Source organism: Amblyomma americanum, chromosome 7, assembly GCF_052857255.1.
Source record: "Amblyomma americanum isolate KBUSLIRL-KWMA chromosome 7, ASM5285725v1, whole genome shotgun sequence".
NCBI classification, from domain to species: Eukaryota; Metazoa; Arthropoda; class Arachnida; order Ixodida; family Ixodidae; genus Amblyomma; species Amblyomma americanum.
Genome location: NC_135503.1, coordinates 133,826,646 through 133,853,051, shown reverse-complemented (window position 1 = coordinate 133,853,051; position 26,406 = coordinate 133,826,646). Strand labels below are relative to the sequence as shown.

Sequence of the window (26,406 nt, the reverse complement as noted above, 5' to 3'; positions counted from 1 at the left end):
GAATTGATTGGAAACGCAAAGCATTGACAGAACGCAGAGCAAAGCATTGACAGAACGCAAAGCGCAGTGATGATTAAAGCCTCGAAGAGAGTGTGAGGAATAAAAACGTAGCATAGGGCAGGTCACGCTGTGGCGCAGTGATCCTCGGCACAAAAGAAGAAGACTGTTCTGGAGCACGCCCCAAGGCCCGAGTTCTCCCCAGAGCGTCTCAACTCACGGTCCTGGTCCTCCTTTCCCCGCGACGTTGGCAAAGCCGCGTGCGAGGACTTACGGTTCGAGATGGTTTCAGCCCACTCGAGAAGTCATGGGAAAAGAGGCGCAGCGTAACACCAGCTGCAGCGCTTACTCGCTTTCTCGGCACCGCCAAACGTTTACGGAAATTTTGCGCTTTCTGATTTCGGTAGTGCTATACGGATCGTAAATAGCGCATCGACAAATTGATTTATGTGATACCGCCTGCAGTGTGCAGCGATAGGCTGTTTCGTATTCTTTATCGAAATCATCATGCTGAACGACAGCTTCGCCGGCCGTTTCCCCATAACATTTTTTCCGCGCCGTTTGAATTAGCATCTGCGGAATCGCCCTTCTCCCGTTTGCGACCGTTTTTACTCAAAAAGTGATGTATGACATTTTCTGCTAAATGGTGCAGTGTAGCACCAAATAATGTGTGTTACTGTGTGTCACGCGAGCAGCTACACGCGCGAGTGATGAGCGATCCTTAAAAATATAAGTAATCGAGGGGGAAATAAGGGGGGCGGCGAATTAGATGCCGAATGGGTGCTTAACGATCCATGTATTTCAAGCCACTGCCAGGCCACCGAGTCCGGCAGCGAATTTAACGTAATTTCGGAAGAATGACATTAGCCTGAGTTGAGATCTCTCCTTGCGTCATTGTCACATGAGTAAAGCTGTAACGTAATTTGCAAATGTTCCAAGTGGGGATTCCTCCTAGGAGAGCGAGCCTCAGCTATAAGCTGAGCGGCGGCGGATTGCTGTGCGCGCTGCCGAAGCCTAAACTCAGATGCGCCTCCGTTCGGCACTGCGTGCTCCATCTGCGGTCGCGTATGGTTCAATAACCACAGTAGCTGAGCTCAAGAAATCGCAGTACCGAGGCGCGTAATCATGGGCAAATTTTTATGCCATATTTTGACCCATACGGTGCTGCTGTTATGCAGTGATGGGTAGTGCTTTCCTCCAAACTCCCGGAGAAAGTAGAATTTTATGGCTGTTTTCACCGCGCCGCTCGTAACGGCACTCGCGGAGTGGCGATCGCATTATTCCGCTAACGTCAAATGTTCCATTTTGCTGCATCGGAGCCTACTTCACCGGTGCAGAACTGCTCCTTCGCGTACTCAGATTTGCCTGATGCGCCTCGTGGAGGCATCTTGCGCTACTGGCCTGTGCGCTATGGTCCTGGCGCTGCAACTGGCGTCGAGCGGTACGCGGTAGCAGTAGCGGTAGACTCGACGCTGACCGCCTCTGTTCATAATGGCGTGCACTGTGTTACGCCTAAGAAAATGCATGGCGATTTCTTTTATGTCATAAGGCAGCAAAACGCTGGACAAATCACCGAAGATTTCCGGACGAGTTATGTGACAGTCGAGTTTTCAGTGTACTGTATTTGTGCAAAAGAAAGCTGGGCGGTTGTATCAGTGGGTGTGAATTTAAACATTACTTGACAAATGGGGTGCTTCTTCTCTATGGTAACTTTATTCCGGGCTAAGAAATTTAAGTGAGCGAAGTACCGAACACGGACCGCGATGTCTTATCATGGCTCCTCCCACATGAGGAGCGACTTTCCCGCTGAGCTTGAAACACAAAAGCGGACCTTTGGCCAATTCTGCTCTCTGTGGGAAAACAAATATTATAGGAACCCTAGGGATGGGTTTGGAGGTTTGAAGATGAAGCGGCAGGAGGAAATTCATTGCATTCGTTGCATAGAGGTTCAACTTTTGGGCGAATTAGAGGCGCCATAAGGTGAGAATAGGAAAGTGGCTTGATAGATGGGCACTGCGTCGAGAAAAAAATACTACTGCGGGTACTTAAAGAACATACGTGTGGGTAATGCTAACATTTTGCACTTATATTCGAATTCTATTCTAATTTTATCCTATTCCTTTGTAATTGGTGGAGCTGTAACTACAAGAACTGACTATTACTTGTTAACATTTCCATACTTTGGTAACGCCGCCAGATTTTGTGCGGCGCCTGGTATTCGTGTCGATGACCCCTATAATGCCTTTGCATAAAAAATAAAAAAGCTGACTCAATCTTCTATGGCCCAGGTTTGAAAATCCCTGTATCGGATCACTTTCTGCCGGAACAGCGCTCACTTCCTTTCCCCAGGGATCATATGACATAACACACTTTCTAAAAATCTCATTATTCCTACTGCAACTCCTGCGAACTGCAGCAGGGATGCCGTAGAGGTAGTGCATCCGCCTCGCGTGCAAGAGGACCAAAGTTTCAATCCTGGTGCAGCGCAATTCTCAACCGGAAATCAAAAAAAAAATAACTCCGCCTGTCAATGGAACTGCTTCATTAGGCCTTGGGTTCGGCCTGGTCTCGGTGACCACAGCCGGCAGTGAGCTCCCTCACCAGAGCAGCATTTGGCAACTCTGGTGTAGTGCTTGGCCACAGCCTTCCGTGAACAAACCAATTAACCCTCGGCCCTCAGTCCCCAGCGGCTGTGGAAACACTAACGAAGGCGGCGGACAGACCTGTGGCGCAGCGGAAAGTTTATAAGAACCTCTGGCTAAGGACAGGCTGCGATTGGAAACTGAACCTGGTAAGTTTATTGCTTGAACCTTATCCAGCGAAGCTAGCCTAGCAGTGCTCTTCGTGAAGCTAGCGGACATTAAATGGGATGTCGTGGGAATTAGTGGGGTCAGGAGGACACATGGGGCATATACAGTACTAAGGGGTGGGCACGTACTGTGCTAGGAAGTGGACATGCAAGAGCCTCAATGGTGACACTGAATATGAAATAGACTTCACACTATGCGCTTACCCTTGTATCGTGCAGAATGTGGAGGTCCTTGGAAAAGTGCGTTATAACGACCACAGAGTAGTAAGGTCTGGAATTAGTTTAGACTTGAAGACGGGACGGAGGAAACTGGTGAAGCAGAAGCCCATAAAGAATTAGCGGTGAGCGAGAAAGTTGAGGAATTCAGCATATGACTGCAGAACAAATATTCTGCTTTATCTGAGGAACCCTATCTTCATTTTCAAGCAATGAACGATAATCTCACAGCTGTCATTAGGAGTGCGGGGGAGAAGCAGGCTGTGGGCAGCCCACCGTCGGGTAGAACTGGCGGTCAGTAGAGACTCATCTTCGTCGCAACGCCGAGGCACGTTAAAGTGGATACCAGCTTCGCCACGACGAAATGAGAAGCGCCTTTCCAGCGATGGCAGGGCTGGTGCGCGTCTCTTGGCTCATCGTTAATGACTGCATCAATATGGCGCACCTTTCGTCTCATGGAAATAGGCAAACGTTGAAAAGAATGCACAAGCTCAGCATGTCTTGCATTGAGACAGACGCCAAGTCAGTTCGCTTTAGAGGTCGTCAGGACTTTACTTCCGGCTTTCGACAAAACTCCAGTGTCGTTCTTCTACACAAATACTCTTCTTTCAGAAGCGGGCTCGCCTCCAATTAAAGTGGACCTTTAAGGTATGCCGAAGCAGTTAACAATAGTTGAGGTTGTTGCAGCCATAGATAAAACGAAACTGAGTAAAGCTCTTGGGTCGGATCGACTTACACATCAGGTTTTCAAAATTATCCAAGGCCGGCCGTTAAAATGGATACTTGAGGCACTGAACAAATTTTGGACACCCGGAGACGAACCCAAATCGTGGAAACATACTGAGGTGGTGCCGATCCCTAAGCCCAGAAATGATCCTGGCAGGTTATGCAACCTTCGCCCGACAGCGCTTACGTCCGCACTATGTAAACTACTAGAGCGGATGTAGCTACGCGGTACTCATGGTGGCGGAATGGTATCACTGGTACCACCCAGCTCAGACTGGCTGTCGCCTTCACTTAGTCACTGTGGACAGATTAGACCACCCGTCACTGAATGGGGCTACTCGGAGGCAGCTCTCGCAAAATCCGCATGCTTCTAACCGTGGATGTTCACAAGGCGCATGACAATGTCAGCCACTCAGCGACCTTGGCCATTCTACGTTGGCTTCGTCTCTCTCCTCGAGTGCTCATCTTCGTGACTTCGTTCTTGGAAGACCGGTCCATCGCCATGTGCATCAGCAAAGTAACGTGTAAGCTACTTCACCGTAAAGCCGGGTGTAACTCAAGGATCAGTGCTAACATTTAGTATTGTTTAACAGCACGCTGCTTCCTTCGGCTTGGAGCAGGCAACAATTCCGGATATCTTTTATTTGCTGTATACGCATGGTATAATGGTTGGGTATAATGGTGGGAGCTGTCGGCTTAAAAGACAAGCTTTATGGCTAACAGAAAGCGACGGAATAGACGCCGCCTTTAGCTCACAGCTATAACGCTGTCTTTGAATGGCCAACGTCTCACTACAGCCTCATCGATGCTGTTGCTAGGTGTCGACGTGAACAGCTCTGGATATGCAGCACCTTGGGTTCTATCTGCGCTACAGAAGGCCGCCAGTACACTGCATCTGCCCCGCCGCGGTGGCTCAGTGGTTAGGGCGCTCGACTACTGATCCGGAGTTCCCGGGTTCGAACCCGACCGCGGCGGCTGCGTTTTTATGGAGGAAAATCGCTAAGGCGCCCGTGTGCTGTGCGATGTCAGTGCACGTTAAAGATCCCCAGGTGGTCGAAATTATTCCGGAGCCCTCCACTACGGCACCTCTCTCTTCCTTACTTCTTTCACTCTCTCCTTTACCTTTCCCTTACGGCGCGGTTCAGGTGTCCAACGATATATGAGACAGATACTGCGCCATTTCCTTTCCCCCAAAAAACCAACCACTGCATCTATATAATTTATTTATTTATTTATATCATACTGCAGGCCCAGTGAAGTGCCCTGGCAGGAGGGGCACCATAAGCACAAAAGAGAGAGCCCAAACCAAGGCATGAACAGAAAAAACAATTCAACGAACGGCCTGTTCTAAGGCATCAATCTCAACTACTGATGATCACGGGAGCTGATTTCGCTCGTTAATGGTGGGGAGAAAAAAGGAAATTTGAACATGTTTGTTCTTACAAATTAAGGTTTAAACAATTCAGTGTACCTGATTCTTGTTGACCTGGGCGTTATCGGTTGAAGATACAAATCAGGAGCGACTGTATTCTGCACCGAGCTTCAAGGGAGTGCATATTATGTTGAAGCATTAGAGCAAATGGTGAATAAGTGGTGCGATACTTAGAAAATATGAACCGAGCTGCTTTCCGCTGAATTATTTCTAGCGAATTAATCTTAGTCTTTCTGTGACGATCCCAAACAGTCCATGCCTACTCAAGTTGTAGTCGAATCATAGTGTAGTATGCCAGGTGCTTAACGTTACGGAAGCTTGTTTTAACTTGTGCCCAAGGAAACAGAGGTTAAAAGTCAAAGAAGAGCATACGGTGTCAATATGTTTATTCCACCTAAGGTTATTCGGTACTGTTACTGCTAGGTACTTGCATTCTAATACTTCTTAAGGGTGCTGGGTGGGAAGATTATATGAAAAGGAATGACTGTTTCTTTTATTAGTGATCGGCATAAATGCTGTCTTGTCAGCATTTAGATTCATCTGTCATTTTACAACCATTCACTAACATTATGCAGGTTATAATGAAGTAAACTCAGGTAACCAGGAACCTTATCTTCATTAAACAAAACAAAATCGTTGGCAAACAATTTAATTCGAACAGGATGACTGATGATGTCGGTAATTCCATTAAGATAGAGAAGAGAGAGTAGTGGTCAAGGACCCTGGCTTGTGGGACATCAGAAATAATGTGAAGTTTCTTAGGAAAGTAGCCATCGATACTAACATATTTAAATCGGTTATATAAATAAGCAAAGAACAATAAAACAATAAGTTAACAATAAAAAATTCATGCCAATAGTTCTAAATATATAGAAAAGGTTATTGTGCGTAACTAAATCAAAAGCTTCTTTAAAATCTAGAAATATGACATCTATTCGGCCGGAATTGTCAATAACCTCAGTGAAATTGTGGATTACGGATCCGAATGAGTTACCATAGAAAATTATTTGCGAAATTCAAGCTGGAAAGGCGGTAGTTTGTTGTCCTCAAGAAATGCTTTAATGTAACTGCCTGAGTTGCCTTGGAAAGTTAGCCCTCCATAAACTGTAGTTGGCTATAATATTGTAATGAACCAGAAGACAAACTCTGCAGGGGCGCGAGAAGGAGTGCTCGTGCCAGGCTGTCCGCCATTAAAATTACTTTGTAGCCATCTGTCATCTCATCTCAATCATCGGCTTGCCGCCACGCAACATTTCGTGTGAGGCGCTGCGGTCCATTCATCGCCATCCTGGGCGTCCTGCGCCTGCCGTGGTCATCAGCCATGTGTACATGGTTTGCCCCGCCCAGCTGTGCACCAGCCGGCCAGACCTCCTCGCCGCTCACCCCAGCCCCGTCCCCCGCCCGGACCACAACACACGACGACGTTGCCATGACCAGAATGACGCGACCGACCCGAGACGCTGCCCACCCGTGAGGACATCGCCCTCTGCCCCTGCGTGCGTTCGGTGCGTTCAAGGACCTCGGCCGTCGGCTCCTGGCACCCTACGGCCTGGATGCTTCGTGGACCGGGACTCATTCGCTGATCCTCCCATCCACCGTGGCGGCAAGCCCTTCAACTCCTTCTATATTGAACCAATTCTCAAGCCCACCGTTCTCAACAGCATTTCATCTTCGCTGCCGATCTTCTCGTTCGCGATCGAGACGATCCCCGGTGGCCCCGGGTAGTGGGACGAAGTAGAAGATGATCTGTGCAGTGGTGCAGGTAGGAGTGCTCGCGCCATGCCGTCCACCATTCAAATCAATCTGTAGCCGTCTGCCATCTCATCTCATTCAACTGCTGGCCGTCATGTAACAATATGTTCAAGAAGTTTCCAGCATGAGGAGATAAACGATATGAGGCGGTAATTATTAACCAATGCAGCATCACCTTTCTGGTGCATACGAATGACCCGGGCCAACCTCCAGTCAGGTGGCGGACTTGAAGACAAAAGATAAGCAGGAAAAATTATGAAAAGAAAACGCGAAACCATTTCAACATAACGGTGTAAAAAGGCCCAGGAGTTCCTTTTGATTTAAGATTCAATAGCACTGCAAAAACATCAGGTCGTGATACAAGATTGTGCACAGGCTGGGAACAAGAATCACGTGTTGTAATATTATCTGTAGGTAGGTTCGAAAAACACACTGTGAGAGTATGAATTTCTCAGCAACTTTTTTTTTTGCTAGTGAGCAACGTGCCCTCATGCATCATGGCATGCAGGGATCTTTTCTGTTTCCATAAAAAATTCTAAAATTTCAGAAGGCGTTACGAATGAAATTTGGTGAAACATTTTGAAAGTAATGTCACTTAGCAGCCGTAACAGCTCTGGCCAAGGAAGCCTGCTTCATTTGAATGATGCTTCGAGAGACACGCGCTGTTCTTAAGCGTTTATGATTGCTTTTAAGATGCAAGATTTCTCGCTTTTCCATTTGTTAGATTTGCTAGTTTGTTTTTGCTCTTGTTTAAATAAATTGACTGATACAATATGTGCACATGTCTTTAAACTTTGACCAGAGTTCAGACATGTCATTTTCGTCAAAGTTGCTGAGACACACATCTAAATAATCTAATACACTGTCATCCGTGGCACGCGAGGAATCTTTTACAAGCACGGCTTTGAACGGTACGGCACGTTTATCAGCGACGAAATCGCAAGTGAAACAAACCAACTCATGATCAGACAATCCTTGATGGATTGAAACGGAAGACGTTTCAAGAGAGCGGCTGACACAATAGAATTCAAGAACAGAGGTAAACGAGCCGTGTATAACCTACCTTTTTCAAACTGTGACAAAGCATATTACGAAATAAATGTTCAGCCTTTGCGCGATATCGCATGTTAGATGAAGCCGAATCCCAATAGTACCGAGTAAGTTCAAATCGCCGATAAGAAATACGTTTTCTTGTTTAAGTGATGATATGCGCTGTGACAAATCGCGTAGAAACTGAGAACGGGAATCTGGAGCTCGGTTGGCAGCGAATAGAAAGCTAGAACGACCGCTAAATAGCTTACGGGTAATGCTTTCACGGTCATAAATTTGACGAGGTAAAGTTGCATGAATATTGTTTTTAACCAGAACAGCCACTCCACCTCCTCTCGATAATCTGTCACGTCGATATACTTGAAAAATAGGAGGAAAAACGTCTTTTATATTCATTTCATCGCGGAGTCACGTCCCAGTGGTGACGATGACATTTGAATTGTCTCTAGCTGCTCACATTTAATAATTATGCTCCGTGCACTTATGTTAATTCCTTAATTCCTTCATACTCCGCGCACTACATCATTTACCGTATCGTTTGCGCTTGTGCTAGTAGCCACCAACGAGTAACTTATCGTTGATTTAGGTCACCTTCATTTTGTTGTCTCTTTCAGTTTTAGCACTGTTCCACAAAAGCTTTGGTCTCCTGAGGGTTTCTTTCGAGTAGTCATTCTGAATTGATGCATGCGTTTTTTAAGGACTTCTTGCGTTTCATTGTAATCTTCGAAAAGTATTATCGCAGGCCTGTTGTCGCTATTTTTTCCTAAAGGATGAATTCTACCGACAAAAGTGCAATCGACATGAAGTGTTTCTGAGATTATTTCGGTTAGAACCTTCGGTTTTAGATCATATTCTGCATCGTACGGTCCCTTGCTTACACCAAAAACGAGTAAATTGGAACGTCTACAGTAATCTTCCGTATAAACCAATTTTTACTGCAAGCATTGAATTGTGTGTTCCACGTTATCAATAAGTTCTGTTTGTTTTCGAAATCCGCAAAGCATGCGCTGAAGTTATTGCTTTTTCCAAATTCCCCTGTCGTGTTCTGAGGGCTGCATTCTCGGCTGCCAACTTCGTTCGAGCTGTAAGCAATTCTGTAAGACAGTCCTTCGGCTCCGGAACCTTAAGCGGCTGGCGATTAACAATAGAAGACGACGACAAGCACTGAACGCTCCGACGCTCGTGCGCTTGTGTGTTCTTTTCTTCATTGGACGCAGCCGCCGCGGTGACTCAGTGCTTATGGCACTCGGCTGCTGACCAGAAAGACGTGGCTTCGATTCCGGCCGCGGCTGTCGAATTTCGGTGGAGCCGAAATTCTGGAAGCCCGTGTACTGTACATGTCAATGCGATGTAAATGCACGTTAAAGAACGCCAGGTGGTCGAAATCTCCGAAACCCATCACTACGGCGTCTCTCCATAGCCTGAGTCGCTTTGGGACGTTAAACCCCCATAAACTATAAACTATCTTCGTTGGACACGCTCCGGTTACTGGCAGGTGCCGAGGGCAGGGGCCGGTCGCCCCAAAACCGGTTTCGTGATACCCGACGGACCGCGGCGGCTGCGTTTTTATGGAGGAAAAACGCTAAGGCGCCCGTGTGCTGTGCGATGTCAGTGCACGTTAAAGATCCCCAGGTGGTCGAAATTATTCCGGAGCCCTCCACTACGGACCTATTTGTTCCTCTCTTCTTTCACTCCCTCCTCTATCCCTTCCCTTACGGCGCGGTTCAGGTGTCCAACGATATATGAGACAGATACTGCGCCATTTCCTTTCCACCAAAAACCAATTATTATTATTATTATACCCGACGGGCTTTATGAATTTACTGTCGTGCCCTTCGGCCTTTGCAATCCGCCCGCCACATGCGAGCGCATGATGGACCCACTTCTCCGGGGGATCAAATGACACACATGCTTTTATGAGATGGACGACGTTGTGACCACTTCCCCGAATTTTACGTCTCATCCCCAGCGCCCTGAGACTTTCTTCAATGTCTTGCCGACACTGGCCTCCAACTTAATTTAAAGAAATGCCCCTTTAGAGCTCACCAGCTCACCATTCTCGGACATGTGTCCAAGGATGGCGTTCTCCCGGATCTGGCAGAGTTGCACGCTGTGGCCGAATTTCCAAAGTCCACTTCTGTGAAAGAACTCCGCTGCTTCATCGGCCTCGGCTCCAGCTTCCGCCGCTTCGTCCGCAATTTCGCCACTATCATTGACCCCCTGACCAAGCTCCTCTCCAGCCGCGACCTTTCGGCCTGTTGGCCAACCTATGATAAAGACTTTGCGACACTCCGTCGCCTAGTGACGACTCCGCCAGTCCTTCGTTATTTAGACCCTCGTTCTCCCACAAAATTTCACACAGGTGCCAGCGGCATAGGCGTCGGTGTAGTACTCTTTCAGCGCAAGCCTGGTTTTGACAAATACGTTGTCTCTTGCGCCAGCCAGACACTCACAAAAGCTAAAGCCAGCTATTTCGTCACTGAGAAGGAATGTTAAGCAATTCTTTGAGCAATTGTCTAATTTCGGCACTTCTTGTACGGCTGCCCTTTTGACGTTGTCACCAATCACCACACCCTGTGCTGGCTCTCCGGTTTGAAAGATCACACCGGTCGACTGGCGTGTTGGGCTCTGCGGCTCCAATAGTACGACATTGCCGTTGTCTATCGTTCCGGCGGTAAACATGCAGATGCTGATGCCCTCTCGCGTTCCCCTCTGCCGTCTCAGGCAGTGCCTTGTATATCCGCCCTGCACTCTTTGTCATTTGAGCCAACTAATGTGGCTTCCGAGCAACGCAGAGACCCGTGGATCGCTTGCCTTCTTATATGGCCGATCGTTGCCACCTCCTTCCAGTGCTCTCCGCCGGCAGTCCTATAATTTCGCCATCAGAGACGAGCTTCTTGGCTGTCGGAACTACCTCCCAGATGGTCGCAAGTATTTGCTCGGCATCCCGACCCATCGGCGCTCTGTCATTTGCTCCTACTACCACGAATATGCCCGGTGCACCAACGCCGGCATATTGAAGACCTTCACCCACCTACGGCATCGGTACTACTGGCGAAGGATGTACCGTTATGTTCGCCAGTTTGTCTAGTCCTGCCGCGAATTCCAGCGCCGAAAAAACCTACTTCGCCGACCCGCCGCTACTCTGACGCCGCAGCCCTGCCCATGCTAGCCCTTTGAACGCGTTGGTATTGATCTGTACGGCCCTCTTCGAAGCGCATCAACGGAAAACAGATGCATGATCGCTCCATCATTCATCTTACAGATTACGTCAAAACGTCGCCTTTACCATCTGCTATAGAGTCCACGACATTATTTCCTTCACCATCAATCGTACCATTCTTCGCTGTGGGGCTCCCAGACATTTTCAGAGTGACAGAGGCCCCACCTCCCTCTCTGAAGTTTTTGAAGCTGTCTTTCCCGAATTCAACATCGTTCACCGCACCACCTGCGCCTACCATCCGCAGACTAATGGCATGGTTCACCGTTTTAACTGCATCATCGGCGAAATGTTGGCCATGGATGTTGCTTCCGATCCCTGCAACTGGGACCACGTTCTACCTTTCGTTACCTGTGCTTATAAATCTGCTGCTCAAGCCACTGCCTGGATTCTCTCCATACTTGCTCATGTACATCCGTGAGCGTTCTTGTACAATGGACACCATTCTGCCACACCGCCCTGACGCTTCTGAATTTACGACTCTCTCCCAAGCCGCAACTTATGCCGATGAATGCCGCCAGCTTGCCTGGCCCTTAACTTCTCACGCCCGACAGCAGCAGACAAGCAATCGTGATCACTCTACACTTCTTCCCGCTTACCTTACTGAATACTTCGTCTATCTGTGGGTACCTTTCTCAAGTCACGGGCTTTACTCCAAACTTCTCAGCAAGTACCATGACCCCTGTCGCATTCTTAAACAATTATCCCCAATTAAATTACCTCATTGAACTCCTTACGCCATCCACTGATTACCGTCGCCGAGCACTGAAATTGTACCGTACTACGGTCCCGCCATCGTCGCATTGCCCTAGGCTGCCAGGATGGCATATTTGCGTCTGGGGAAAGTTGTAAGACAGGCCTTCGGCTCCGGAACCTTCAGTGGCTGGCGCGTAAGGAAGGAGACGACAACAAGCCCTGAACGCTCCGACGCTCGTGCGTGCTCTGGACTGACCGCTGCTTTTGGACTGGATCTGAACTGTACTGGCAGTTCGCGACGCAGCGCCTTGTAAGACGTCCTTCATTACAACTGCTTTAATAATTCTCAAGTGTCTTCATTGGTATTATCAGGTGCAGGGTTTGATTCAATGTCACCACGTAGAAGCAGTGCGCTAACACAAAACACGTCTTGGGCGATCATAACACAGCACTGTCGGCATGGCAAGAACAAAATATCGCGGCAGAACTTGTAATAGATTTACGTTTATGGCGGTTTAACGTCACAAAGCGATTCAGGCTATGAGGGGCGCTGTAGTGAAGGGCTCCGGAAATATCCACCACCTGGTGTTCTTTAACGCGCACTGACATCGCACAATACACGGGCCTCTATAATTTCGCCTCCATCGACGTTCGACCGCCCCGACCGGGATCGAACCCGCGTCTTCCGGGACAGCAGGCGAGCCATAACCACTCAGCTACCACGGCGTCAGTAATAGTAGTGGAATAACAACCAAGCTGTGCAAAGCTGGAGAGTGAGGCGTAAGTTAACGTGTCTAAGCCTGGTCCGCTGTGCCCACTGAAGCTTAAGCATGGCTGTCGGTCTTTTAAACGGATGTCCAGGCAGGTCATGTGGAACGGGGCGGTGCTTTTAGGAGGTAATCGTTCCGCCACGAAATGAAATCCCCCGTGCACATCTAGTGTCAGAAAATCTTGAAGGCATGCGTCGACTGTAGCAGCATCCTACTGAAATGTCAGTTTGGACGGACCGAGCAGAAAAACTTGTGCAACGTAGAAGAGCGAGGCGTAATGCAGCATGGCTAAGCGCGGTCCGCTGTGCCCACTAAAGTTGAAGCCCGGCTGTCGGTCTCTTAAACGAAGCTCCGGGCAGGTCATATTGAACCGGGGCGGTGTTTTTAGAATGTAATCATTCCACCTGGAAATGAAATCTCCCGAATCTGGAGTCAGATAACCTTAAGGCACGTGCCGCCTATAGCGGCATCCTCTTTAGGTGTCGTTTTCGACGGACCGAACAGAAATACCTATTGCAAAGCAGAAGAGCGAGGCGTAAGCCAACACGCCTAAGACTTGTCCGCTGTGCCCACTGAATTGTCGAGAAAACAGGTTGTGCATGCTTTAATATGGCTAGGATGTTAGAGCGCTCTGTGTTGCAGCCTCGCCTCGCTTATCAAGCCCAGTTCCAAAGCCTTACCCTAAGAGATTGGGACCGCTTATAAACAGTCAAAAGAGAGGCCACGTCAATTAAAGCTGGCCTTCCTCGCTTTACCCCTATTCCCACACTACAGGCGGAACCTCATCTGAATATTATTGATGAGCTTGTAGAGCAGCGCCGTAATGCGCGCAGCCTGAAAACATCAGCAACTGCAGCAGCATCTGTCCTAGAATATTACTTTGATCCTAATTATCCGCTTCTTCACACAACGCTTTCGAAACCCTCTCCATGGAAGAGTCCCAAGGCCACCGACAACCGACCCCTAAGTGTCATGCGCAACGCTCATCGTTCAGTGACAGGAACAGAGCCTCATCTTCTAGCAGACTGCATGGGCGCGCTTCAAGCTTACGTGCAAGCATGCACAAAAGATATGCTGCACACAAGTCTCCTCTGTCCAACTCTACCTAATGGACGCCAGACACGTTATTACATCACAGAGGCGCGGCTTCCCTCTGCGATAGCAGAGCTCATTGCCGTTCGTGACGGCTTGTCGACTTTAAAGGAACTTCTTTGTATTCCCCCACCGAACCGTCTTCTCCTATATACACCTACTCGACAAAAGCAGTAAGAGCTTTATGGCGCATAGCCCCGGACATTGCTGTCGATGTGTGCAACCCTGGGAAATCATATCCATGCCGTGTCCGAGTTGTATAAGCTCAACGCAATGCGCACCATCTCCAGAAGGCGGACAGTGCGTCCTATCCACTGCAAGTGCTATACCCGCTTCTTCTACTTAAACTGTCCGTAGCAGACGCTGTTCTGCCGAAAAAGGAATTATTCCGCCGCTCTAAGCGTGGTTTAATTCCACCACGTGGATCCAACCTTCCCGACTATCTAATTCGCAGTGAGGAGGTGGCGTTGAGGAGAATGCAGGTGTACGCTGCAGCAGTGGCGCCTGCAGGCAGGGCCTCGTGGACATCACAGACCCCGCTTCTGAACTGCCCCTTCTGCCTGTCTTCTCTTACAGAGGAGACATTAGCTCACTTCATGTTAACTTGCCCTGGACTTAGAGAAGCTCGCAAACGATACTTCGGCATTCAGGGTTACTGCCACAGCCAACCACTAGACACTCAGGATGTAGAAGAGTCTTATATGAAAATACTTCAAAATATCTATAACCACTGCACAGCTAACGTAATGCTCCATGAAGTCAGCAATAAAATTCCAATGAGGAAGGGTGCCAAGCAAGAAAGCACAATCTCGCCAATGCTTTAAGCGCCTGTTGTCAGGAAGCGTTCCGAAGCCTGGATTGAAAACAGATTTGGAGAAGAGTTAATGATACATACCTAAAAAAGAAGCGATTCACTGATGACATTGCCTTAATGGGTTACTCAGCAGACGAACTGCAAAGAATGATCAATGAGTGAAACAGGGATAGCGGAACGGTGTGTCTAAAGATTAACATGCAGAACACCAAGGCAATGTTCAACAATCTCGCTAGAAAACAGCAGTTCAGAATTGGTAGCGAGGACCTGGAAGTATTAAGGAAATACGTCCGAATAGGGTAGGTGCTGAACGCTGATCCGGATGATGAGAGGAAAATAACTTGAATAATAACATTGGGCTGGAGCGTATATAGCAAAGCCTCTGAGATCATGAGTGCCATTGCCAATATCATTGCAAAGACAAGTACACAACAGCTGCATTTTGCCGCTTCTCACCTAAGGGGCAGAAACATGCAGGCTACCGAAAAGGACAACGCAGCAAGCTATGGAAAGAAAAATGATAGATGTAACGTTAAGAGACCAGAAGCGGGCAGATAGAGTCGGTGAGCAAACAAACGCGGGCTTATGACATCCTACTGAAAATCTGGAGGAAGAAATGGGCTTCGGCAGAATATGTAATGTGAATGCAAGATAACCGCTGGTTCTTGAGGATGATGGAGTGTATTCCAAGAGAAGGCAAGCGTGGTGAGTGCGCCAGAAAGTTAGGTGGGCGGAGGAGTTTAAGAAGTTTGTGGGGATATGGTGGCCGCAGCTGCTAAAGGAAACGGTTAATTGGAGAGGAATGGAAGAGGCCTTTGCCCGACACAGGGCGTAATCAAGCCGCCGCCGCCGCTGCCGCCGCCGCCGCTGTCGCCGCGCTGCAGCAGCGGCAGCAGCAGCGGCAGCAGCGGCGGCGGCGGCAGCGGCATCGGCAGCGGCAGCAGCCTGATTACGCCCTGTGTGGGGCAAAGGCCTCTCCCATTCCGCTCCAATTAATCGTTTCCTTTACCAGCTGCGGCCACCATATCCCCACAAACTTCTTAAAATCATCCGCCCACCTAACTTCCTGCTGCCGCTGCTGCCGTTGCTGCTGCCGCTGCTGCTGCCGCCGCCGCTGCAGCTGCTGCTGCCGCCGCTGCCGCCGCCGCTGCCGCCGCTACGGCCGCTTCTGCCGCCGCTGCCGCTGCAGCTGCTGCTGCCGCTGCTGCTGCTGCCGCCGCCGCCGCCGCCACCGCCGCTGCTGCTGCTGCTGCTGCTAATGATGATGATGATGATGATGTGTGACAGGAGAATCACTTTGGAATGTAGGAACAGGCAGTTCAAGTTAATCAGAGGCTTGCAGTCGTTACAAGGAGGGTCACAAGGGTTCCGCGTAATTGTTGCTATGGAAGAAAGAATTTCCTTTCCTCTATAACTGGGAAGGACAGCAAATCATCCATTAGAACCTGTTGCTAGTGAAAAAGTTGGAAATGCCTGCTTGAACTTTGGAGCGGTGCCACGACAGATAGCGACATCTCTAAAATTGAGCGCGCGTTTCTCCTACCGGCTTCGGCGGATACATCTTGGACTACGCAGTGGACAAATTCCTGCCGATCGCCTTGCACCTGTCCTCCGTCAACGGTGAGATATTATGCCGCACCCGATGATATGTTGATAGTGGATTCGTGTGTGACGTTCCTGGCTGTCCAAACAGAAAACTTCTAGACTGGCGGATGTGTTTACAAGCTGCTCACCTTTCCCGACCATCAAATGCGCTTCAATGCCCCTCAAAATATGCTCCTTTGGTTTTAAGCCATTCACGCCATTAGAGCGAAGGGGAGCAGCGGGAATATGGAGCATCCCCAAATGAACACTTCGAGCACTCCAGGCTGCGGTAGTGCGCAGCCCGAGAACAGCAGCTCCGATACTGCCTCGGTTTTGCAGAAGGCACCCACAGGCAATTTCCACGCCGATAGCACCTTTGCTCTGGATTCGTTCAGTTCGCGTGCGATACTGAAAGCGGATGGAAAGGCGCGAGCAGCGGCAGTTAATAGAGGGATGTTACAACAGTGTCGATAAATCAACCATTTTTGCTTTTGAGTACAATCTGGAATAACTGGCGGGTCTGTAGTGCTTCTGTAAGGCGCCGAAATGTGGAAAAGCGTCTTTCTTTTAGTTACGGTTTTCAATGGGGTAATAGGTGACACCCGAATGTTAGCAAAAATGATATTGTGATACAGCTGGACGCCTATATTTGTGCGGGGTGAAGTTTGCAGGGGAAACAGCTCGTATTTTTCGTTTTTTGCGTGTGACGAAGCAGACCGAAACATCCCAAGTGGCGCCTTTGCTTTCACGTAACGGGTTCTTATAGCTGCACTTGAGCCCTATTTATGGTTGGTCGAACGCTTAGGGAAAGCTCCAGGGTGGAGTGGGTTTGTAATAAGAAAGTGATTACTCATTGACATTCACCCAAACGCAGCCATACGGCTACAAAGGAAAGCTGTACAGCTTTTTCAGTAGCTTTGCAGTTAAATAAATATTCTTCCTTCTTCGGCGTTCGAACCCGGAACCACCGCTTCACCGCAGCAGTCGCTCTACGAACTGAGCTATTCAGGACAGCAAGCTTATGATAGGGCGAAAGCGAATTGATCAATAACTCGAAGTGGGAGCAGTGTTGGTCTAATGGCTGCTGGTTTAGCAGCGTTTGAGTGGATGCCAATGAGTAATTAATCCCTTATTACCAACCTACTTCGCCCTGGAGGATTTCCCTAAACGTTTTACTGCACTGTTCCCACTTCTAGTTATTGATCAATTCGCCCTCGCCCTGCCATAAGCTTGCTGTCCCGGTTAGCTCAGTTGGTAGAGCGACTGCTCCGGTGAAGCGCTGGTCCCGTGTTCGAACCCCGGACCAGGACGAATTTTTCTTTACCTGCGAAGTTTCTGAGAAAGCTGTACAGCTTTCCTTTGCAGCCGTATGGCTGAGCTTGGGTGGATGCCACTGAGTAATTACTCCTTATTACGAGCCCTATTTATGCTGTGACGATTCATTTCTTCCCCTGCCATTGGTTGCTGCTCTGGGGAAACAGAGTGCACGAGGAATGCCGCCACACTGGTCGTGGCAGACACACGCCCATGATACCGCTTGTAAAATTCAGCCCACATATATGCCACATTTTAGGTGCGGCGCGGACGCGTTTACCATGCCTGATGAGCTTAATCTGCCATACTTCCCTCCCGGAAAAGTAACTCTAGGGTGATTGTGTAAATAACTGACGAAGCACGGCGCCAATAAGAAGGCCGGACTTTATTCGAGTAGAGCTTGGCGTCTAGCGGCGGTTCGGCCTACTAAACGGCGTCTGATTAGACATTTGCTTTGCAATGTCGGGTAGCTATCATAACTGATGTCAATACCAAACGAAATGAAATGAAGCGTTACAAATGCCGGTTCTCCGACAGGATTCTTGCGTGTTGGGCTTTCCAAACCAGTTGGCTCCACTAACGTGGCAGTTTGGGCATGTTGGTAATGCATAGCAGAACTGAACAGCGCATACAAGACGAGGACACAGGAAGATAGGACAAGACACTAGCGCTCGTGTCTGGTCGTTTCTCTCCTTGTGTCCTCGTCCTGTGTGTGCTGTTCAATCCTGCTATGCAGTTGGCTTCGGCTGGCGCGATGGCCTGCTAGCCCAATAAAGGCAGCGTTCATAAACAACTTCCCATTAATCAATACGCTTGTTCTTGTATGCCTGCAGCGTGCTGCGCTTGATAAAAGTATTCATAGTGGCGAAATGGTGCCGAGAGTAGGTACGAAGGAGCCTGTTGCGGTGGCTCGGCAGTTATGAATTTCGAATGCTGAAAGGTCGCAAGATGCAATCTCGGCTTCGGCGGCCGCGTTTTGATGTATGAGATATCATAAGAACGAGCGAGTGCTGTGCAATGCTAGTGCACTTATAAGGTCCCCAGGTGGTCGATATTCAATCCAAGCCCATTCCTAAGACATCTTTGCCGATGCGCACCTTTGGCGCGTTCAAACACACATACCATATCATTCCGTACCATACCATACTATATTACACTATACCATACCACGCTATACCATGCCACACCATGTAAGGTCTTGGTTTAATTGGCTTTACAGGCTATATATTTCTACCAACGCCAATGAAACTAAGGCAGCTGGAGCGGATTGGTTGACTCACACGCATGCAAAAAGTTCTCTCCTTACACTCTTCCCTGATTAATGCGCTACCACTTCTCTAAGGAAGTAGGGCAACAGCTTTACCGCCTCCTATACGCTCTGAGGGCGTCCCTTCTTCCCTCTCCCTGTCTTAGAAACAATGGAACAGTATCATATATTTACCAAAAACGGTTAAGCCATGTTGCCTCCTTACGCAAACAAATCCAGTTGGATAACATTAGATTTGACTGGCCGGAGAATGCAAGAATTTTTGTCATCGACACCACAATTCAGACGGGAGTGGCACACTGACTGCCACATATCCACTTACATATAACCACTGACAGCCATATATACAGGTGAAGAAACTGCATCATGTAGCTGCCTGTGCACATAGAAAACGGTGCGGCTGACTGCTCTGCACCTGAGAAATGAGCCTGTGCAATGCGTGATCGCGAACGCTGCGAGCTGCAAAATTTTCTTAATGATGCGGTCGAAAGCGGCAATTCCTTCTCCGTAAGTGACCGTCCGGCAGATAAAGACGATTAATGATGATGCGTGCATGGTAACGGTGAAAAGAGCTTACAGTATCCTTGGCTGAAATGGGAGAACGTGGAGCTAGACGATTATGTCGGTTGAGGGGACAAAGAGGACAAACTGACGTTTGTCTGCGTGAAAAGATTACTCCGTTCTTAGACACACGGAGCAATTTTACTTAAATGTGAGGTTTCTTAAGCTACAACAGGCCAAACAATGAAATAACAGTATCGGCCCCACCGGTCGTTTTCCCAAGGAAAGCGTTGTGACGCAACAGTTTCTTCGGAGTCTATCCCAGAGGCTAGGCCGAATTATGATTTATTCGCTAATATAAATTGCGGAGTCTGTTTCGGTTTTCACGACACGAGCTTGAATAGAACAGCAGAAAAATTTTTAAATCCAGTTCATTAAGAAAAATCTCTCTTTTTCAGGGTAAAAAACAGCCTGCAAGAGCCGCTGAATCAGTTCTTACGATACTAAAATTCATCATCATCACTCGCAGCCTGACTACGCCCATTGCAGAACAAAGGCCCCTCGCATATCTCTGCAATTAACCCTGTCCTGTGCCAGCTGCGGTCACCCTATCTCCGTAAACTTATTCTCAACTGCTCACCTCTTACTGCCGCCCTCTGCTACGCTTGTCTATTCTTGGAGTTCAGTCCGTTACTCTTAAGGGCCATCGTTGTTGTCGTTGTTGTTGGCCTATCAAAAGATGGCACATACCCACACTGGGACTGGGGATAGGCCAAGAATCGGGTGGCTATTCACCTGAACGCAGTTAATAAAAAGGAAAAGCACGTGGGAGCGCAACACCGGTGAATTCTTCCTCATGAACAGAAAAGGGACGAGAGTATTGATTTCAAAATTATAAGAATAATAATAGAGAGGGATTAGAAAATAATAATAATATACTACAATATATATATATATATATATATATATATATATATATTATAATAATGATAATAATATTAATGATTAAGGGCCATCGATTACATTTCCTGGCCATGCCGATTTTTTCCTCTTCGTTTCGACTAGGATGTCATTAACCTGAACTTGTTCGCTAACCCGCTCTGTCCTCTTCATGCCCATTAATGTTATACCTCTCATTTTCCTCTCATTGCTCGCTGTGCTGTCCTTATCTTCAACCCTTTTCATTATCCATCAGCTTTCTTCCCCATGGGTTAGTACTGGCAAGACACAGCTGTTATATATTTGTCTCTTGAGGGATAATTGGCAAACTGCCGTTAATGATCTGAAAGAACCTACACGAGGTGCGTTACGCTTTTGTGCCTCAGATCCGCGGTCACTACCTGCCCTATGTAGATGTATTCTCTTACCACTTCCAGCACCTCGCTACCAATTGTAAATTGCTGTTTTATTAAAAGACTGTGGCGCATTGCTTTGGTTCTCTGCATAATAATTTACAGATACACTGTTCTTCCCTTTCCTCTCTAACGCATTGATCATGCTTTGCAGTTCATCTCCTCAGTCACTTCGCAAGGCGATGTCATTAGCGAATCACAGATTACCTACCTAAACAAAATAATATGGATTTATGCTATATACCTCAAGGACGAGAAACCTCATACCCATTGATTGTCCTGCGCAGCGATGACGATTTATGCACATCTCCGCCGCGTGCTTATGTGCCTCCTGTCATTACCTTGCGCCACCAGGTATGACTGTAACCCTGACCTATATCGATTAGGTACCGCATTTTATGGGGAGCTTTCACAAGGCTCGCACTGTTGACATGAAAGAACACAGGTAAAAAATGAGGCTTCAATAGAAGTTTAACCTTCCTCTACATATTCCCCTCCCATTGCGACAACCTTCTGCCAGCAATGGAAGAGGTACCGTAGGCCATCTCTGTTGAGCTCTTCATCCTCATTTCGAGGGTTCTGGAAGAGCTGCGCTTGAGCAATTACGTCTTCGTCGCCTCGGAAGGGTTTCTCGCACGGTGTTCTGTTCATGCGAGGGAAACGGAATAAGTCACTTGGTGCGAGGATGAAGCAAAATTTCGTAGCCCAAGGAGGCCACGCGTACTACCGTCTCCTGTGCGGAGTGGTCGCGTTTTCATCGAGCAGAGGGGCGCCATTCGTGAGCGCGCGGTAGCCTTCGCTATGACCGCGTTGTTGTGAAGGAGTTTGTGTGCTGAGCCGGCACTATTTCACCTGTTCCAGTATTTCTACAACAGTTATCCGCCGGCCAGCATGCACCAGCTCTTCCACTTGTGCATTAATTTCTCTTACTCAAAGGAGCCAGGTCATTCGGTACATGATTTTAATGAAAGTAGCGCGCGGATATAGGTACAGCGAAGAGACGAAACAGACACAAGCGCTGTGTCGGTTACTTCACTCCGGTGTCCCGTTTTTTTTTTTTCCGCGCGCTGTTTTCATTAAAAGCAATTTGTAGTTCTCCACTGAGGGATCGTCGGCCACTCTGTTCTTTGTCGTCCAGGCTTGTGTGACAGAGTTGAAATCGTCTGCGCGAGTTCAATAAGTGTCACAAGCTAGGGCATTATCATCGCACACCGGCACCAGCTCGCCATGAATCTTAAGCTTGGCATCGTGTCCTTTCAAATAAGAAAAATATATCTCCGCATGTGCTTCAACTGCTGCTACTGCTGCTGCGATTTTTCTTTTGATGCCGTAGCGGTGTTTCGCGGTACTCTATAGATGACAGTTTTTTTAATCCGCTAAAGCTAGAAAGACTACGTCTGTTATAAATATATGGTACTGATAATACAAACTTTTCTGAACGCCCCTCGTCATCACAAAACGACCGCTCTCACCGAAGACACAGCTTTTAGAGGCTAGAAAAGATCAGAAAGTGAAATGCAAGTCTCGCCATTACCAGCCGATTTCGGAAGCCAAATTCCTGCGTCATCTAATTTTGAGCGCCAATCTCAATGGGTACGCTGTACCTCCATTTATTTCGGAACGGTAACAGCCCAACTATGTAAGTAATGTCGTCATGGCGTTTGAATCGACTAGCAGGAAATTTTGTAAACACATTTTTATCATAATGAATGCGCCGTTTGCTGCCGGACAAGCGTCATTCTAGATAGAAAAAAAAAGAGAATCAATTTTTACAACAGGTATTCAGCGGAGTTGCTTGATGAATCTATCAATAAAGTTGCGGCAGCAGGTGAGCTCCCTTGTCTTTTCCTCCCGCTTTGGCGCAGCTCTGGGAGGGAACCTGGCGGCCGTGTTCTGCTGCAGCCTGTCGAGCCACTTGAACCGCGTGTCGAGCCGGGGCTGTCTTCCCTCGGGCGAGCGGCTCTGCGTGGGGCATTTGCAGATGTACTATCAGGGCGGAGACATGGCCGCCGTCGCCTTTGTCCTCCTTGGCGTCGTGGTACCGGGTCACACGCTGTTCGCTGTGCTCTCCAAGTCGCTGCGCTTGGGCCGCGTATCTATGAGCATCGCATTTTTCGGCGCCTACATCATTGCCTCGCTTGCGCAGGCAGGTATTGCGAAGACGAGAGTTAGCACAGAGAGCTGCAACGGGGAGCTGCAGCGGGGAGCACAGGGAGCTGCAGTTAGCACAGGGAGCTGCAATGTAACCTAGGTGGCCCATTTAGGCTGCTTCCCCTGGGATTTTTCGCTCACAACACCGTCAATGACGTCGGATTTTCTGCAGAACGGGAACCTTAACGCTTCTTTTTCTTTATTGATGGGAACCTTAACGCTTTCGAATTAAAACACACCCGTGCACTGGGACTCCGGTACACGTTACCGATCCCCAGGTGTTCGAACTTAGTACGGCGTCCATCACTTGCCGAAAGTCAGGACTGCTTCTTTGTCGCGTAAAAAAAAATACCTTACGCGTCTTCAAAGGAAAGTTGCACATTGCATGCATTACCATCGGTGCAGGTGGTTGTGTTGCTCTACATCGCTCGGCTGATCGTGTACCTGCTGTGGAAGTGGAGCATCAACGCGGACAAGGCTGCCATCCCCTGCCTCACGGGCTGCGGCGACTTCCTGGGCACGGGATTCCTCACACTCGCCTACGTCGTGCTCGCCCGCACAGGCGACAAATCGGCCGTCGAGGAGGAAGAACTCAAGTGGTACAGTGCGCAGTTCGTCACGCCAGCCAGAGTATCTTCCCCGCACACCTGCCTTGGCCCGTCCTGGTCTCCTACGATGCCCTCCTTCTCGAAAATGGCACTACTGTCGCGCCTTAGCAAGCGCCGAAAGATGTCTTTCGGGAAGGACCCGGGAAAGGCGGCAGCTTTAGTGGAGGAAGAAGAATGGTGGACGATATTTCGATTCGCATAAAATTGGTTGCCGATTCGTGGTAGCCGCAGCTGCGTCTATGAAATGGACGTAGACCTATAGACAGAGAAAAAACTTCAGAAGCAAAAAAGTCAACGATGTCTCTATTGTCCATCCGCAGAAGCAGACTGGCTGGACATATTAGAAGTGTACGTGAAGCCAGCAGTTGCATTCGGCTTTTTTTTTAAGTGAATTCATAGACAGTGTTGAAACAGAGCGATTTGACAAACGCTTATAAATACAAGCATCTAACCAGGCGCAATGCTGGTTTTAGTCACCCATTATTTGGAAGAGATGTTACAGCAAAAGGAATCTTTGTGGCATCTGTGATTATTTCCAGTATCTTCGTGCAGTGTTCAAGAAAATAATAATACACAAAATTATGAAGTTTTATAACCTGCTTCTTCTAATTCTTTCCTTTACCACTGTGGTATTCGTTGTTTTTCTGCAGCGTTTAATGTTCTCGGTCACTTTGAGCACGTCATTCCATTTGCTTTGTGCTCTGTAATTTTGCGAATCTGTGCAAATACTTGGCTCAGTGCCTTTGGGACCACATGTATATTGCGTTCGACGTTTGGATTCTGGCCACACCTCTTTCCAATGTCATGCGGGTCTCTCAAGAGCGAGCCTAGAGGGCTGGCGCCGTGCGGCTAAATGGGCCACAGAGAGCACATTGCTCTTTTAGCCTAGCCAGCATTAATATTTTTTTTATCTCTTGAAGCGCTTATGCTCACCGACCCTGATAAAGCTGGAACAGCTTTAAATTTGTCGCTTCCATCAGTGTCTTGCCGTCCTCGATACGATACTGTACAGGTTAGTCAATTCCTTTACCTACCGAAATGCTGTTTTCGTAAGACCAGGGAGGGGGGCTACCGCCAGTCCCCAGTATAAGGTAATTCACTCGCTTGTTCTGGATAATGATTGGGGCACTTCTGAGAAAACCTCACGCTGTCGGGTCTTGAAGTCTGGAACTAAGTTCATAAGGCGTAACTCACTTTGGCATTAAAATGCAAGACGCTTTGGCATGAGATCCAGGCTATAAAAATACAAATGCAAAAAATAGCACTTTAGAAGGTACAATGTCGCACAATGGTCCTAATATAATGGAGAGTATGAAAATCCAATTTTAGCAAGATCATTCACTGGCAGACAGATGCCGACGAGGAAGGCCACATAACCTTTTGGTACTCAGGGTTTTTCTCACTTGTGTGGTGACAAAAATGTGCTGCTTCATGACACGACCAATTTGGCTTAAGCATACAGGATTAAGATTGACGTTTACTTATACTCCGTTTCATACAACAGGTGCAACGCTGTGAAGGGTTCGGAAGTAGTCTGGACGGGAAAATAAAGGGAGGCGTGTTACTCCGCGCTTCTTCTGTGCCCGAGCGGTCTATGGCACGAGAAAGCTACCGCGTGTTGTCAGCAATAACAGTGCATTTAATCAAGATCATGACAAATGAGTCACGTAGAAAGCCTACAGGGAAAGCATTTACTATTTTTCGCTCACCACAAATCACGCACTACTTTTTTGGTCTCGGTTGCAGGCAGCGCAAAGAACGCTAGCTTTGATAGCGTTGCACACGATGTTTGAAACGGAGTATAGTATGTGGGATGCGGTTTGGATGCGCAGTGACTACGTGCAGCCTATGCCGTCCTGTGCCAGTTTGCGCCTGAGTTCAGTCATCAACGAGCAGTTTTACTAACCGTTTTATTCTGACCAGGATGACGTTGATTAAAAACGATGCGTTCATACTCAGCTGCAAGTTTGGGGTGGTTCGCGTCACATAGAGATTGGTGGACAGCACCATTCACTTGACAAAACACCATTTGACATTACCGATCGTCGTCCTTTTCGTTTTTCAGTAATCTGTCACGCCAGCACTAATTAGTTATAAATTGGCTAGGATAAAGTTTATCGTCGTCTTTGGCAGTAGGTGCAAGCATGAAATGTATAGTAGTGAGGCCAATACATTTCAAGAAGTTTGCTTCTTGAATATCATGCTTTCATTAGCTTGTTCGATTCGTCAAACGAGAGTGGGTTGATCAGGAGTTAAAACAGAATACCTGAGTAATCTGCGATTCGCTACTGACATCGCCTTGCAAAATTGCTCAGGTGATGAACTGCAAGGCATGAACATTCATTTTGGACAGGCAGAACAGAACGGTGGGTCTAAAAATTAACATTAAGAAAACCGAAGTAATGTTCAACAGTCTCGCAAAGGAACAGCAGTTTATAATTGGTGGCGAGGTGCTGGAAGTGGCAAGGGAATACGTGTACTTACGGTAGGTAGTGACCTGTGATCCATGTCATTAGAGGGAAGTAACTAGAATAAGAATGGGATGTAGCGCATATGGCAGGGATGTAGCGCATACAAAGGCTATGCTGCACGCTGGCGCTGGTAACGCTATCTTTTTCGGAGCGCTAGAGGCTTCAAATGCTCGCACGGCGCGCTACTAATTGCTAGAGTTAAGATACGGGCTACTCGGTGATACATGATGAATTGCACCTCAACACACAAAGAAAACGCCAGAAAAAGACAAGTTGACACGCGAGCGCTGGTTCTTTCATTCACAGCACGCCAGTTCATTTGTCCTACGCCAAGCTGCGCCGCGCTAAAGGATTTCGCCTCACCGCACTTTAGGTCAACAAAGTGCCCCTCTGAATTTTTCTGCTGCTTCTTTTTATAAGACAGCTTGCGTAGGCCTTGATGTGGTTGCTACGCCCTTTCCTATTTATTGGAATTTGAGCGTCAGTACAAACTTCAGCTAATAGGGGCTCCTGTCACAGGGACTATTACTGTGTTTATTTTGGGTGGATAAGTGATGATCGTTCTGAAGTACATTTGCCGCAGT

The 26,406-nt window shown here is 48.1% G+C and overlaps 1 protein-coding gene across 1 annotated transcript in view; it reads left to right on the top strand.

Moving 5' to 3' along the window:
• The window catches only part of LOC144098078 (solute carrier family 41 member 2-like), a 54,494-nt gene extending 30,941 nt beyond the window's left edge, over positions 1-23,553 (top strand). Inside the window, exons 2-4 of the mRNA XM_077630632.1 lie at positions 16,102-16,194; positions 22,458-22,738; positions 23,149-23,553. Coding sequence (XP_077486758.1) covers positions 16,102-16,194; positions 22,458-22,738; positions 23,149-23,553 — 779 coding nt within the window. The remainder of the gene's footprint in view (positions 1-16,101; positions 16,195-22,457; positions 22,739-23,148) is intronic.
• The last annotated feature ends 2,853 nt before the right edge of the window (positions 23,554-26,406 follow it).